At 43.9% G+C, this 16,138-nt stretch overlaps 1 protein-coding gene across 1 annotated transcript in view; it reads left to right on the plus strand.

Annotated features, from left to right (window-relative positions):
* Positions 1-3,159: 3,159 nt before the first annotated feature.
* Positions 3,160-16,138, plus strand: part of LOC126252234 (homeobox protein engrailed-1-like) — a 504,649-nt gene continuing 491,670 nt past the window's right edge. Inside the window, exons 1-3 of the mRNA XM_049953106.1 lie at positions 3,160-3,441; positions 3,493-3,799; positions 3,842-4,225. Coding sequence (XP_049809063.1) covers positions 3,160-3,441; positions 3,493-3,799; positions 3,842-4,225 — 973 coding nt within the window. The remainder of the gene's footprint in view (positions 3,442-3,492; positions 3,800-3,841; positions 4,226-16,138) is intronic.

The raw sequence follows: 16,138 nt of genomic DNA on the forward strand, positions 1-16,138 counted from the left end.
TACTTTTAATGTCAGGCTTTTGCTCATCGACTGCAGTTCTTGCGTAATTGCAACCGAAGACTAACAATGGAAATCGAGATTTTTCACAGGATTGTTTTTTTTGTACTTAAAACGTTATTTTGCACTTAAATTATAATCCTGCAAAAAGTATATTTGATAAGTTGTGCCATATTCCGCATTATCACTTAACGATCCAATGTGTAAGACACTGCAGTCTCATTCCGGAAATCCAAGGTTCAAATCTAGCTCATGTCATTCTGGGGTGATTAACATTTCCCCTGTCATCCTAAGAGGGTATCGAAATGTGTAACATAAAAGGCCGCATCGTTTGATTGCAGTGATTTAGGAGCTTAATTTTTTACACCACAAAGGGACCATAGACTCTGGTATGTGACATTAGTTGAAATTGGTCCCATTCCCAACGAAAATGGTTCTTAAAAGTCGGACAGACATACCGATGGACGGACGACAAAGTGATCTTGTAACGATTCCGTTTTTACCGATCGAGGTACAGAACCCATACAAACGCATTTTATACGACAGAGAATTTTTACTTTTCTTTTCATCAAAGAAAGAATATTACAACGTAATTACTGATGAGGCAATACAATTGTGGAAACATTTTAAGGCTGAAAGTACGTAACGGCATGTTGGCAAGAAAGACAATATCTCTTAAGAGAGCTGCGTTTGTCACTTATTTAGAAATCGCATATTTTGTGTCATGCCTTCCGGTTTACTAAGTCGTGGTCACAAGAAGTTTTCCTGGGTTCTTCAGACATGATATGACTCTGGAAATGCGAAATCTCTCTAGAAGTGTACTTAAGTAACCGCGGGACGCAAACCCGCGCTTCTCCAGCCCAGAAAAAGAAATCGCCCGGCTAATGGAATCCGGCCGCTGCGCGCCACTAAGAAAGGCCGCATCATCCGGTTGCTCGGGGCCACGCAGGCAGCTGGCGGCGGCTGTCGTCGCCTCGTTCGCCCGCGCGACAACCCCGTAACACAATTAGTAAAAACATTTTACGTGCCCCTTCCTCCCTACTTGTCGGCGGGAGAACGACGTCGTCCCGTGAAGAACGCCGGCGCCGTTGCGGGCGCGCTCTGTCCCCATTAGCTCCGCGTGCCTACCTCCGCGGCGCGGGCCGAAGCGCGCTCGCCATTGGCCACCGGTGGCGCGCTGTGGGCGTCGACGGCGGCGGTGCCTCGCCCAATGGCAGCGCCTGACGCCCAACCGGTGGGCGGAGCTTGCTCGATTGGCTGTAACGTGTCCGGAGGAGTCGTCGGCAGGAAGTTGTCGGCAGTGTGGCGAAGGAGTGGGGGGTGAGACAAGCACGTTCGCCTGGCGGGGAAGTGGCGGGGAGGGGCCGACCGCGCGGGCCAGAACGGCCAGAACGTCTGGTTAGTCGCTGCGTCGAACACGCTCGCGGGCGCTCGGCGCCGCTTTTTATCGATACTGCGGCATCGAAGGGGAGCTGCGATACGTGGCTCGCGGAAGACGCGGACTCCGCGATTTTGCGCATCATATTAGTACCACCTGCCGCATACAATTTTTTGATCCGCGATCGCTAGACTGCACTGTAGGAGCAGTATCTACTTAGTCGAGTGTCTACCAGAACAACGCGCAGCTCGATGAAGCGTTTCACAGCTCAACATGCCAGCGCACCTACCTGCGTAGAATACAGGGACCGCTCCTGTTGACACTTGCGCAGTGAGACAGAAGTAAACAGTGCCGTCGTGTGCGACACATCCACCCCCCCCCGCCCCCGCCTTCGCCTACCCCTCCCTCCTCCCTACCACCCACGTACCCCCTCCACGCGGCCACGCGGCTGTCAAGAGGCAATCTGTAAGCGGCTCACCAATACGACGACTCGCCGTGACCGCGTGGCTCCCGAGCCAGATCCTAATTTATCGGGGCCGATAAACCGGCCGTGGCAGCCAGCAGCTTTGAAGTGCGCCGCGCCGCCGCAGGCACAGGCACAGACGCGCCGGCGAGAAGCGAGCGGCCGGCTGCTGCCTCCCGCCTCCTCCAGCGCACCCCGCCGGCGGAACGAGACGGCGCGGAGGAGAGAAGAGAAGGACGGCGGCGACAAAAGGAAGCACGCGAGTAGGAGCTCGCCTAATAAATCTGCGCCTGCAATTGCAATACTTCTCCCCTTCATTTGCCCCGGCCCGTAGTCGTTGGCCCCGGAGGAGTCGACCAATCGCCCCGTGGTCGGCGGTCGTCGCAGACGTCTGCCCTGGCCAGCCCTCTTCACCGTCAACTGCGGACCGCCTTCCAGCTCTTCACTCTGCGCCAGTTTGAAGTCATTGGGCTACGGCTGTGCTTGTCGAACTACACTGACATTTCGAAGCGAATTGTGACACTTTCTTCCGTTCCACCAAAAAGTGACTGGCAAAGGACTGTGAAAAAAATATATATATTCTGCCGTGTGACAGTTGAACAGTGCAGAGATATGGACATTTGGGATGACTCGATCCATATGCAACACAACATGTGAAGTGTATTGGTAGAAGTGCATTTTAAGTGGATATGCCGATAGTGGACAAGAATTTTAGGCAGGCCTACCACTACTGAAGTTGAGAATGAGCATATTTTCCCTACGGGAGTGGGAAAAAGAAATCTGAAAGTGACTTCTCAGTACTTTTGAGGTGGCCTGGGAAGCGAAATTGGTGACTGTATGTTGTTTGCACCTAGGGGACGTGAAATTCATGGTCACAAAGTGTTTGGTTGGAGTGATAAAACTGAATGTTTTAGAGTGATGGTGTATTTGTGAAGATGCTTCTGTTGTCACTAAACTGTACTGAGTAAAGAATATTTGAACTGAACTTCTGGGGTTGGTCAACTTGTAATCGTTAGTAGTCTGGTGTACTTTGGATAGAGTTGCTTTGACTCTGGAAACTGAGCATCCAATTGGGACCAAATAATAATTCTGAAGTGGCTGGGGGTGATACTAGTGACAGTATCATTTCACACCGACAGGACCGCCTGTAACGTACTTGAAGAGGTTGATATTTCAGTTTCAACAGGTCTGTTGAGCAGTGATATACGAATGGATGTCAGTTTAACCTGCTAGGTGTTGCGCGTTTGAGCAGACATCCTACCTACAGCAGCGCAGACGTCCACCGATGAGCAGGCGGTGAGGAGACTCGGAGACGTATCCGATGGACGCGGTGGGCTTCCTGAGGGTGCGCAGTCTGCCTCAGATGTGCAGCAGCCCGCTGACCGCCTCCGACTCGGCGCCGGGCAGCCCGCTGGAGGCGTCGCCGCAGCCGCCTCCGGGACGGCGCCTCCGCGACGACGACACGGACGCCGACGAAGACGACGACGACATCAGTGTGGGCTGCCCGTCGCCCTCGCCGGCGGCCGTCCGCCGCCAGCAGCAGCGCCAGCGCAGCCCCGTCTCGTCGCCCGGCTCCTCCACCTGCCGCACCGCCACCTGCGACGCCGCCTCCGACGACGACGACGAGGACGACGACGTCGTCCGGCGCGACGAGGAGGAGGACGACTACTTCAAGCCGCTCAAGAGGCTCAAGATGATGAACATCGACAAGGCGGCGGCGGAGAGGCCGGCCAGGCCGACGCCGCCTCCGCTGCCGAGCGGAGTCGAGCGGACAGCCTCGGCGACGCCGCCGCGAGCCTCCGGAGGCGGCGTAAAGTCCTTCTTCATCCTCGACATCCTGAACCACTGTCCGCGTACCAACGGCCAGCAGCAGCAACAACCGCCCCCGACGTCGGCGGCGCCGCCTCCGGGCGAACCGACGTCCGCCTCTACCGCCCGCATCGTGCGCCCCTGGGACTTGGGCCCCGCGGCGGCGGCGGCGGCCGTGGCGGCGGCGGCGGCAGCGGCGGCAGCGGCCGGGGGCGGCGTCGTGCCGGTGGACAGGTACCGCGCCAGCGCCGCCGCCCACCACCACCGTCCCAAGTCGGCGGACTTCTGCTACGCCAGCGAGACCACGTGCAGCAGCGGCCGCTCCAGCAGCGACTGCTGCACCAGCCCGGACCTCGCCGCCAGCCCGGCGTCGGGGGCGGCGGCGGCGGCGGCCAGACACCCGGGGGCGGCGCAGAGCTCCGGGGGCGGCGGCAGGCACCCGGCGCGATGCGGCAAGGGGGCGGCGGGCCAGCACCACGGCAAGGGCGGCGCCCAGGGCAGCAACACGTCTCCGCTGGACGCGCTCTTCCAGATGACGAGCAAGACCTTCGAGGAGCTCAACGGGGAGGCCGTATCAGGTGAGCACGACGGATCATCTTGCATTCCATTACCTGACACACGTGCACGTCACTTTTCAGTTTCTCAGTAACAAATGGCACGGAGGAAATGCGTTGCCCTTCCAGTGACAAGTGTGAATCTCATCAAAATCCTTCTGGTGACGCTACCACGTTTACTTTAAAAAATAATAAATCACGGTTGTTCTCATTACAGAAGGTCGCACAAAAATACACAATGGTTACTAGCTTCAGCGAAATTAAATAGCCGTCTTCAGACCAATTGTATAGAAAAAGTTTTTCCTGTCATATGTCAACAAGCACACAGTGTGTAAATATTTTATACCTGTCTTACGTATTCTAGTGGTAACCATTGTACACAGCTGTTATTTTATTGTATGACGAGGGACGGTATTATGGAATGTTGTCTCTGTAAGTCATGTCCAATGAATGTGAGCAGTCGACGAAATGGATCGTCCCTGTAAAAATTTTTCTGTACGAATGATCTGAAGATGGCGATTTAATTTCGCTGAAACTACTAATCATTGTGTATTTTTGTGGGATCTGGGTAAATAAACTTCTGTAACAAGAAGAAAAACCGTGTTTAGATTCTGAGACGCGTCCAATATAGCTGACAATGCCAGGAATTCATAACATCAAAAAAAATTGTTCGTACACTGCTTCAGTCACTGTAATTTTTGCTTTTATCAGCAATATGCGTTTCGATGGTCATGCCATCAACATGAGGTCGATAAAGATACCTTTACATTGTCGAATTTGCCTGTCTATTTGGCAGGTAGCATCGTCATAAGAAAATTCAACATCATAAAAGTGTCTTAATCCACCGCATGATGATGTCACGGTTTTAGAAACGCTTAATGGTATAAAAATGTAAGTAAAAAAGCGTATAAAAATGACTGAAGCGGTGTATCAATATTTTTTGTGTATCAAATGTAGACCATGAAGACACATTTGTAAATATTTGAAATGCTAAAAAACTTAAATAACCTATATTCCTCATGGAATAAACGACGAATCTGTTCTATAGCATAGTCCCGACGAATCAAAGCGATTCGTAGATCCCTCCGTGCGTAAATCAATCGATAAGAACGGTTTCTGCAAAAGACTTTTTTAACATATTTTGTATTTTGTATTTTGTAAGATAACGCGGAAGTATACGTAGAAGTTTCAGGCTCTTGACAAGTTGTTATGAGCGTCACGAGTAAATTTTACAAATTAGAAATGTCATGTCCGTATCTGTGATGTAACACTTTGCGTACTAAATACGTATGACAATATGTTTTGCGAGTTTTTAACCTCGTAAACTTGATGGTCGCCCATATCGTTTCTGCAAGTAGCCTTGTTGGTACCGTCTGGAATTTTAAGATATATTTGTGCTGACGTCGCCGAAAATTTTCTAACTCGTCGTATATATGGGTCGTAAGTCAGGTTGGTTATTCACTATATTTTGGCAACGAAGCTATTTTGTAACATAGCACCTACGAACCAGAGCTATTCACGGTACGCTTTGCATGTACTGTAATATTTCAGAAACGTTTATGTAAGGGAATGTTTTCTCTATGTTTACATTCATGCTTTTCTGAACTATTTGTGTACGTCCCTCTGCGAATAAAGGTTTGGTATGTACCTATCTGCGACCGAGGGACATAACACCGAATCTGCAGAATATATTCCTCTCACAGCTTTAAGCCATATTAAGCTAATCACTGCCCTTGCTATTCTACTATGAACAGTTGTTCTCGTCTTCAAGTTACAGCTGAAGATGTCGATAAGCCCCAATACCGAAATACTGTACACAAACGACGACTTAATACGGTTGAATATCAAACTATCGCAGCTGTTACGAATTCTGTTTCTAATTTTCAGTAGCTCACTTCATAATAATATTGAAAAATAACACATTATCTCGTAGTACCATCAACCACCACATTACTTTGATATAAGATCTAATGATCACAGCTGCAAAATATAGATAAAACACATCTGATTACGTATAGTGTTCCGTTGCAAAAACAGTCTCACGAACTATAGGATACTCTCCTCCTGTTATTAATAACTTGTGTAACTACGGGAAACCATATGACTCCCCTATTCCTTAGATACTTCACAGCTTGTGTTAAGGAAAAAGTGACAGTAGTGTATAGGCTATTCCTGACTTAATTGTGAAATCTTTACATTTCGTTAACATCTTTAAAACATATGTACGTTTTTCGGCAGCCCTTGCATAACATCGACGTCAGATTTTTCATGTATAGCGCTTTTTCCCACAATACAGACGAACCACAAAGTAAAAAAAGTAGAAACGTCTGCCGATTCTTACAACAAAACCCATCAAAATTCATCATTCACGGTTTTCCATACAGAACAGAGAACATACGTACAAATCTTATTTCTCATACCAGATATTTCATGTAACAAAGTGCGAGTTAAACGTTGTCCGTGACAAATACAATCGTTTCTTAATTTTCTTAGTACTAAGGATTTAACAATGAGGCATCTGACATCGACTGCAGTAGAATATACATTTTGTTAATAGTGGCTGAATCCACGAATCTTTTTGTCTCGGGGCACTGTGGCCCATTAAGATATTCTTACTATGTTTATATGCGGGTTTTAAAGACCGTGATGGGAAAAGAAGGAAAAAGATACTCATTCTAAACAGTATGCATGGCACGTACATTAAGTATCATAATGTAGTAGTTTGTAGCGGATTGCGTCTGTTTGCACTTTTCTAGCGTCGCCGAGTTAGGCCAAAATATTAACTTTCGTAGCTGCATCCGTTATCATTTCCCAAACGTGATTTAAGTTTATAGATAAAGACAAACAGCTTTCCTCGTCAAATCACTAGTATTTCGGAATCACGTCTGTGCTCTATGAAGTATTAGAAGCATATTTCGATTGAGGTCACATGGAACAACCTTTTCTTGCAGAGCCATATTACATTTATTTTCGAAGTACTCATCATGAGAAAAAAATTTCAAAAATAATTGTCACAATTTTTACTTTTACTTTCTAGACTGATTGTCCCCATCGTCTTCAATTTTAGGAAAAAAGACAGTTCACATTTCGGCGGAAATTAGGCACCGGTACGTGTTTCGTTGGCTAACAAAGTTTACTTCTGCGGTGGCTGTAAATCATTGATCGTTGTCAGAAATGTTCTGCCAAGAAATCAAAATGTATTGTTATCTGTTAACTTCCTGTCACATAGGTCTATATGACGGAATATATTAGTGTCAACTTTAGTGGGAGAACCGAAATGTTACACAAATAGAAATATTTTTGTCTTGTTGGTGAAGTATTGCGTTATTATTTCTGAAAATTTGTCGAGAGTTTTTTTTCACTTCTGTTTCGTAGTTCACGTCATTTGTTGAGAAAAGATATAGAATAGAAGTTTTTCAGCTATTCTTACTTTTCTCAATGAAAATTGGATATATTACATTGCTGCAAACAGTTTACAGTGCACATAATATTCGTGCGTAAAATGATATTTGCCACATTGGGTATTTACAACACATGTTAGAAGGCATTTCATACAATCTTGAAGGCGGACGAACCCTACAAAGCGTTGCATAGTGGTATAACACGAGAAGCCAAAAATAAAAGCTCCGCTTATTTCAGAGCATTCATACTTGCATCGTTAATCTCTTATTATTACAGTGAAAAGCGCAAAATTACTTAAATACTTGGTGAAAAATTATTTTCAGTTATTATAGCGGATTTGTCTTTCGCAGGTGAAACCAAATTATCTAAATTGTTTGTCTTGGATACTTTTTCAGTCGAGAGTAATTGTGATTTAAAGTGAATTAGATGTTGCTGAAGTCCCCAAATTGTAGAAATAGGGTTCAATAATCGGTACGCATTGACTGAAAATTTCGTCTCACAGCTTAGTGTGTATGTGGAATGCGCTTAAGCACGCTGCAAGAAATCTGGTAAAGAAATGTCGAGGTGAAACGGAGGGAGCGGCTACGTAAACAGTTTATCCGGTATCGTTTCTCCACATTAAGGCGTTCCTAAACATTTTTCCTCTTACCAATAACACCGCGAGTCTCTAGGCCGTAACACACAGTGTTTTTTTTTTTTTAAATCGGATTTAGTTTATTTCAAAGTTCTGCGCTGGAACTGTGATTTATGAAGAGTGCGCAATGGAATTTTCTTCGTGCTCAGTGTCTGCTCGCAAAGGCTGCGGGAATACTCGTGGATATTCAGCAGCAAATTGCGAGCCTTAAACTGTCTTAATCAGCTACTGAATTCCTTAAATTTTACGTCTCCATTTATTCAACGAATTACGAGCTGATCTCGACAGTACTTAACGTAGAATCAAGGACGAAATTCGCTGAAATACCGCATCATTTCACTTCATAGGAAAAAAAAGTCGTCCTCAATAAGTGTATACTAGAATTTACCTATAGCTGTTTTCAGGAATGGTGCTAAAACCGATTGTGGGGAAAGGACAAGAAATAACAGACATATAAACTTCGTCATCTGGTGCTACTCGTTTACAGGATAATAAGTTGGAGAAGGAGTTAAATTGTTCCTTTAAGCCATATCTAAACCCAGTTATGAAATCAAGGCTACCATGCATTTCTTCAAAAATACTTTACAAATTACTGCGGTGTAGGTATCAGGAGCCAAAGTATACTATAGTCGATCACTTCGTCTGCTGGATAAAATAAAATAATAAATGTAATAACAGATCTCCAAGTATAGCCAGACATCCAGTTCTGATGTCGTCCAGTGTATCCTTACTTTGCTACTCATGTTTTTCTTCTTCATCTCATAAATGTTCTAGTTCCTATAATTATTAAAATGACTGCATATTCATAGAGAACTTCACCAAATGTTTATGCAGGAAACATTTGCGGTGGCTATCGGTTGTTAGCATCAACGACTGCGGGACAACTTCATTATCAACAGTTACAACAATAATACCGGTATTTCCATCGAATGAAACAGATATTAACTTACTGATACAGCAAGATACAACAATACATATTTTTTGCTTTTGGGCATTGTTACTTTCTGTTTATATCTAGGCCATACGTTGTATTTTATATACTGTGACAAAACACCACAAATTCATTGAAAATATTTTCATCACAATAATTTCCGTACGTTTGTGTTGTTGTTCTGTGGATTCCGGTAGAAACTTGCATTAATAATGTACTTTTTACACTATTATACACAACGTCTACGTCCTAGTGAAGTCACTGGCTAAATTACTTTCTCCAACTAAAAACTGGCAGAACTAAACACACTCCATTAGACTTTATTGTTGTTAATCGAGTTAATCATATTTTAGAAATAAACGTTTAGCTGCTGCTTGGTCTGTTTTGCGGCAGGTACAAAAAAATCCGTTCAGAATATATTGGATACATGGAAGAAGAGGGGAACACTTAATTGAAATCGATTCATAGACGTGAAAAAATTTCTTTTAATTTGTCAACAAAAATTAAAATGTAAGGGAAATGCAGTTTAAAAACTTAACGCAATAACCTCCGCTCTGTCACTTCAAGTTCTATTCACCTGCATTTTTTCATTTGCTATAAATATTATGTCATTTTCTAAATATAAGATTTGGTTGGTGAAATTGTTACACCAACAATTACAACTGAAGGCAGAAAGTATGAGGATAAGTATATGATTATTATGGTACTCACACATGCTGGTATTTTAACGTGCACTCTAACAAATTTTAATAGATCCAAGACAACGAAATAAGATTTTCAGCAAAATTTTAATATGGAAAGTGGAATCTTAGGCAGTTTTACGTCGTAGCCTTTATGTCTGCCGAGATATCTGAGCATAAATGATATTATAAATGGAATTCTATGTCTCCTTTATTATTACTGATGTACGGAATTAAGCCAAAAAAGATTTGCCAATGTTTTTGCAATGAACCACTTCGTAAAAAATCAACAATCCACGGTATTACACAAACTGTTATTTTTGCAAAACATGTCACTACATCATTTAGAAGCTCTATTCCACTTTAGAATGCTTCTGAAGAAGTGTCGCATAAAAAAAAGAAAAAGCCATGTTCAAAAGGCGGATGTTTTACTATCTTGTTGAGTAAAAGCAGCTGGAATCATTAACCACGTCGTGAAATACTCTGCATTAATTCTTTTATCGGAAATATATTTTGGCTCGTAAATGATATTATTGGCCATGTATTTTCATCTAGACGTACTTTCACATAAGAAGTAATAAAATAATGACCAGCTTATTCTCCGAAATACGAACATCAACTTTCGTTTCCCAATAGAAACTGACTTTCACTGCCAGAACAGTAGATTTTAATAAGACAAATTCAGCTATATAAGCTTTTCCACACCCGAAAAAAAATGTGGAGTTAACATTCGTTTAAAATTAGGATATTTATTTTATTCTTGAGTAGGTTGTTATACACAATCCTGAATAATAATTGTCTCTCATGGAATATGCACGTCGTGAGGAGAAAGGGATACTTGATCAATTGTATTTTGCTTCTCAGAGTAGCTGAATGAAGTCAAGTGGTACATCTGTCAGTGTGAATAAAGCTTGTGTTGAGATCGACGAAATTCATGTACCCACGTCCCTAGCAAATAATTTAAATTATCATGACATTACAGTGTCACGCGATCTTTCATAATCATTTCCACCTAAAAGTCATTAGCTTATTAATTACCATCCAATAATGTCATTTTTTCTTAGTAATCACACACAGGCACTTTCATGTCATTGGCGACAAGAACGACAGAAACGATTCAGTTTAACGCATTTTTGCTCAGAGATTTATTTCCGGACCTACAGAACGGTTGCATTAATTTTTTTTTTCATAGCCTACTGAGAAATGCAATATAACAGCAAAATATAACATCATTAGCTGTGTAGAACAAAACTTTCGTCATAATTATGTTTGTTGAAAAGTCCACGAAAAGACATTGATCACTATTTTAGGAGGAATCTGTAGATATTGCTCTGTAAAAAAAACATATCACCGGTGCCAAAAGAAGTGTGACGCGAAATAATGATAGTCTGTAACCCGTCGGTCCAAAAATTTCCGCGAATGGATTAATAAATGATAACAAAATTTAATATGTTGGTTTTCCGTGCTTCAGATGTTGTACATTGTCTCCCCCCACGCCGCCCCACTTGAGTACAGCGCATGGGAAGTTCATAGAGCCACATGAAATTGTTAGAAAAGTAGACTACTTCATTGGGAGGCTGTTTAACACTCGTGTCTCATTACTGCCTTCTTCGGTCTTGGCGAACCATCAGAGAGCCATTCTGCACATCGTCGTTTTATGGTTGGTTCGAATTAATGACACCAAGTCTCTTCAGTCGTGTTGACTTTTTCCAGAAAACAATTGCCCACGCTTTTCATTCCAGACAAGCCACAGGAGGCGCCCACGTGCCGCTGTTCGTTTTTCGGGAGTCAAGGTGTGCGAGACAAATTTTGCACATACTTTTCTCCGCTTCAAAACATTCCTGAGAATGCCTTGGACTCATGATTTAGAGATGTTCAGTTCGTTGCTCCACCACGATTTGTGTTACAACGTTGACACACTACGGCCGAAAGTCCACTACTTAACACCGCCCCCTTGCAATTGATAGGTCGAAAGCAGATCTGTTGTTTGTAGTCTTTAGGTGAAACTGCCACCGTAGTTACGGTGCTGATGTGGCTTATGCGCTAGGATAAAAATCAGTCACGTAACTTCTAGCGCGGGCGGCATGTACTGAAAACAACAGCCATTCTGAAACAGCGGTGTTTCAATCCGTATGATTCTAATGGAATACGTTGCTCCGACCCGTTAGCTCAGTTACTTATAGCAGAACGTGTACGGATGCCGAAGGATGGTGCTCATTGGCGTTTTCCCCGTTAACTAACCACTACCGGCGCTGAAAGAGGCTTTAAGTGGCAGAAATAATTTTGGTTATGACAGGAGATCGAAACCTAGTACTACCGATTTACAGCGTTTTATGGCGATATACCGCGTACTTGCATGAAACAAATAGAAAAGGAGTAATTAAAATATATTAAAACAACAAATTCTCAAATCATGCTGTTTTAACACATGCAGCACAACAAACAAGAACTTAAAATACAACAATGAAACCGGAGAGTCATAAAAAAGAATCTATGAAATCTTATTTATGGGTTCTTCAAAATCTTATGGGACTTAACTGCTGAGGTCATCAGTCCCTAAGAGTACACACTACTTAATCTAAATTATCCTAAGGACAAACACACACACACCCACGCCCGAGGGAGGACTCTAACCTCCGCCGGGACCAGCCGCACAGTCCATGACTGCAGCGCCGTAAACCGCTCGGCTAATCCCGCGCGGCATGGATTCTTCCGTTAGTTCCTGGTTGAACAATTCCATATTTAAGGCTGAATAATACGTACACTGTTTTTGTTCTACTTGAACAAGAATAGTGTACTTGTTATTCAACCTTAAGAATCCGTGAAACCTAGATAAAAATACAGGAGAATAACTGTACGTAAAATCAGTTTCGAAACGCCAGGACAGATACATTTAATGGATGAGTGCTTAAAACTAATGGGTGAGGCAACCCCTTGCAACACCCTAAAATCTCAGACCCAGTATTCTGGGAAGGAGCCCTGACAGTACACACTACCTTAACACATGCACGACACTCACCTCATTGTCATTTAAAATAGAGAGCAGGTCCTGTGGGAAACACAATCTGCCCTCAGGTCGTCAAATGAGACGCTCTCAGTTGGCCTAAGAATATACTGTATTGACACCCGTGTTTCGCATCTTCGAAACAGTGTTAGGTCCCCTCGGCGTACGAGAAAATCATGTGTCAATGGGCAATATACAGCTCTTCAATAGAATCTGGCTCTTGCCACAGAGCCCCACCTTCATACAAGAATGAAACATAAATAGGCAGCAAAGGCCATTATTTTATGATCACACCATTGAAAAACACTCACTGGGAGCAGTCACATCCATAAAATGCATACGCAGCTATTTAAAGTGGAACGGCCACATTAAACCAATCGCAGGTAAAGCAGATACGAGGCAAATTCATTGAATCCGTCCACTAAGAAGGTACCTCCCAAAACCCTCGTTTGACCAGTACTTAAATATTGCTTGTCAGTCTCGGATCTGCGTCAGGTAGGACAAAGGAAACAGAGTAGATACAAAAAAGAGCAGCCCGTTTCTTTACAGCTTCATGTAGTAAGTGCGAAAGCGCACAGAGATGCTCTGCCAACTCCATTGGCAGGCACTGCAAGAGAGGCGTTCTACATCACTGTGTGCTTAACTATTTCACAGTACCAAGAGGGTACATTCGCAGAAGAGTCTACCAGTATATTTCTTCACTCTACGTACATCTCTCGAAGAGACAATGAAGATAACTTTAGAGAGATTCGAGCTCACTAGGGTACTTATCAGCAATCGTTCTTCCCGCGAACCATTCGCGACTGGAACAGGAAATTGGGGAAGTGACAGTGATGCGAAAGCACCTTCTGCCACACACTGTAAGGTGTCCGGCAGAGTACAAATGTAGATGTAGTTGCAAATGTACAGAGGGCCCTCTGGGGACCAAAGAACAGGTACGAAGCAAATGTTCTTTTGTTATGGTTCAATAATTTTTCGAGGCTGGTGACATTAGAAAGGAAGCTTTATTTCAGTTTGTAGAAGGCTGGGGTGGTCTTTCGGAAGGGAGCATTTCGGGAAATTATGGAATGTAAAAAGTTGGTATAAAAACAGGAAAGATGACACACTCCTCACAAGCAGGAGAGGGTCGTTATCGATGAGCCATCTCAAGAAAATGTGTAATAAAATCCTCCGATATTTTATTTTTAGTGTATCTTTTGGAATCCATTGTAGTGGGCACAGAAGTCATAAATATTCGCTGTTAATTAAATATTTTAAAAATAAGAAACATGTATCATCTGCCCAATCAAGGAAACTGGTTTCCTTCATTGGGCCAGGCAGTTTCCGTGAATCGGTTATACTGTAATAGCCATAAATGCTACACACGTCTAAACAAGTGCCAATACATTTCACATTTCAAAAGCTTAAACGCGGTTGCGAAACAGCAACTGTGTAAATCTTAAGAGGTTGAAAAATTAGCCAACAAGTTGCAAATAAAGTTTTATTAGGACTTGACCTAGGTTTCAATATTTGCAAAAGTACCTTCTTCAGAAAGCCCACTACTTCTGAAGAAGATATTTTTACAAATATCAAAACCTAGGTCAAGGGCTAATGAACCTTTATTTGCAACTGGTTCGCTGATTATTCAGCCTCTTCATTTCATATTTCTTATTTTTAGGAGTTTTTTTTTATTGGCATCTTAAAATAATAGCATGTATTCGAAACCTAGGATAGTAAATGTAGAAACGTCTCCTTAGACGGTAAAAAAAAGCCATTTGACTGATCGTCAAGCCACAAGTTATTAGGAAGCATATAATGAGAATCATTACTTAAATTTGGTTCATAGTGGCCTCCTTAGGCCCGGGATTAGACCGAATTCGAGATGGCGTGTTCAAGTCATCTCGCACTATGTCGCTTAACAACAACTAATCGCCGTCCAAAGCACATAACTTCACATTGTGAATATCGCAAAATGGCGTGAATTATTCGTACTCCCCAATGATGGCTTCAGACATTTAACCACTATTACCGTATCATTCCGCCGCGCGGGATTAGCCGAGCGGTCTGAGGCGATGCAGTCATGCACTGTGCGGCTGGTCCCGGCGGAGGTTTTAGTCCTCCCTCGGGCATGTGTGTGTGTGTGTTTGTCCTTAAGATAATTTAGGTTACGTAGTGTGTAACCTTACGGACTGGTGACCTTGGCAGTTAAGTCCCATAAGATTTCACACAAATTTGAACATTTTTGAACCATATCATTCCGACGTTTCACTCACTAATACTAGTCAATTAGAAAAACATAGTGTATAATTCTACGTTTCTGCACTTTTTCCTTGTGTCTTCGTGGAACAACACACCACTGAAATGGCAAATCTTTGCCATGTCTGTTTACACTTAATGATCGCTACTACGCGCCTATTGTCACTATCCACAGAGAAATCGAGCCAGGCCCACAGGTGGAGCCACCCGATCGATAGCAACCTTCTCCTACACTCCTCAAAAAAATGTTCAAATGTGTGTGAAATCTTATGGGACTGTCCCTAAGCTTACACACTACTTAACCTAAATTATCCTGAGGACAAACAAACACACATGCCCGAGGGAGGACTCCGCCGGGACCAGCCGCACAGTCCATGACTGCAGTGCCCTAGACCGCTCGACTAATCCCGTGCGGCTATATTTCTCACAGACACACGTCCAAGTATCGAATTATAAAAACAGATCGTTCTTGTTTAGATTTCTCGTTCCTCATTTACTGCGTCAAAGAGACTAATAGATTAGTAGTCGTATAGGGCATTTCAACGAGGGCTATGGATTCCCTTAGGATAACACATGTGTGCTCCCTCACCCCTTCACCCCTCGACCCTCCCTCCCTCCCTCCCTCCCTCTCTGTCTCTCTCTCTGTCTCTCCTCCTACGGTGCCATTACCTCCACCTTCATCTCTGTCTCCGATGAGCGTTTGTTCTCCACTATTTCCTTTTTTAAGTTTTTGAGCCACCCTCTTGTTTTTTACTGTTCCACAAATATGTCTTCAACCCCAGCGGCGGGGAAATTAAACGCGTTGGTTGGCGAGGGGAGCAGGCCGGCAGCGGCGGTGGCGGCGGCTCGGGCCGCTGTGAAACGCTACGCCGCCGCCGAAAGATATACAAGCGGGGGCGGGAGCGTTTGGCGGCCCACGCGCCACGAGCCACTTCCCCACTACAGAGCGCGAGCGGACTCTGTCGCGCACCTACTCTTCAGCGCTACCCCGAGAGACTCGCCACTAACCGGGCGAACTTGCACTCGGGATGTTGCAGAAGCCACAGCGTCC

The sequence above is a fragment of the Schistocerca nitens genome, chromosome 4 (genome assembly GCF_023898315.1).
Source record: "Schistocerca nitens isolate TAMUIC-IGC-003100 chromosome 4, iqSchNite1.1, whole genome shotgun sequence".
NCBI lineage: Eukaryota > Metazoa > Arthropoda > Insecta > Orthoptera > Acrididae > Schistocerca > Schistocerca nitens.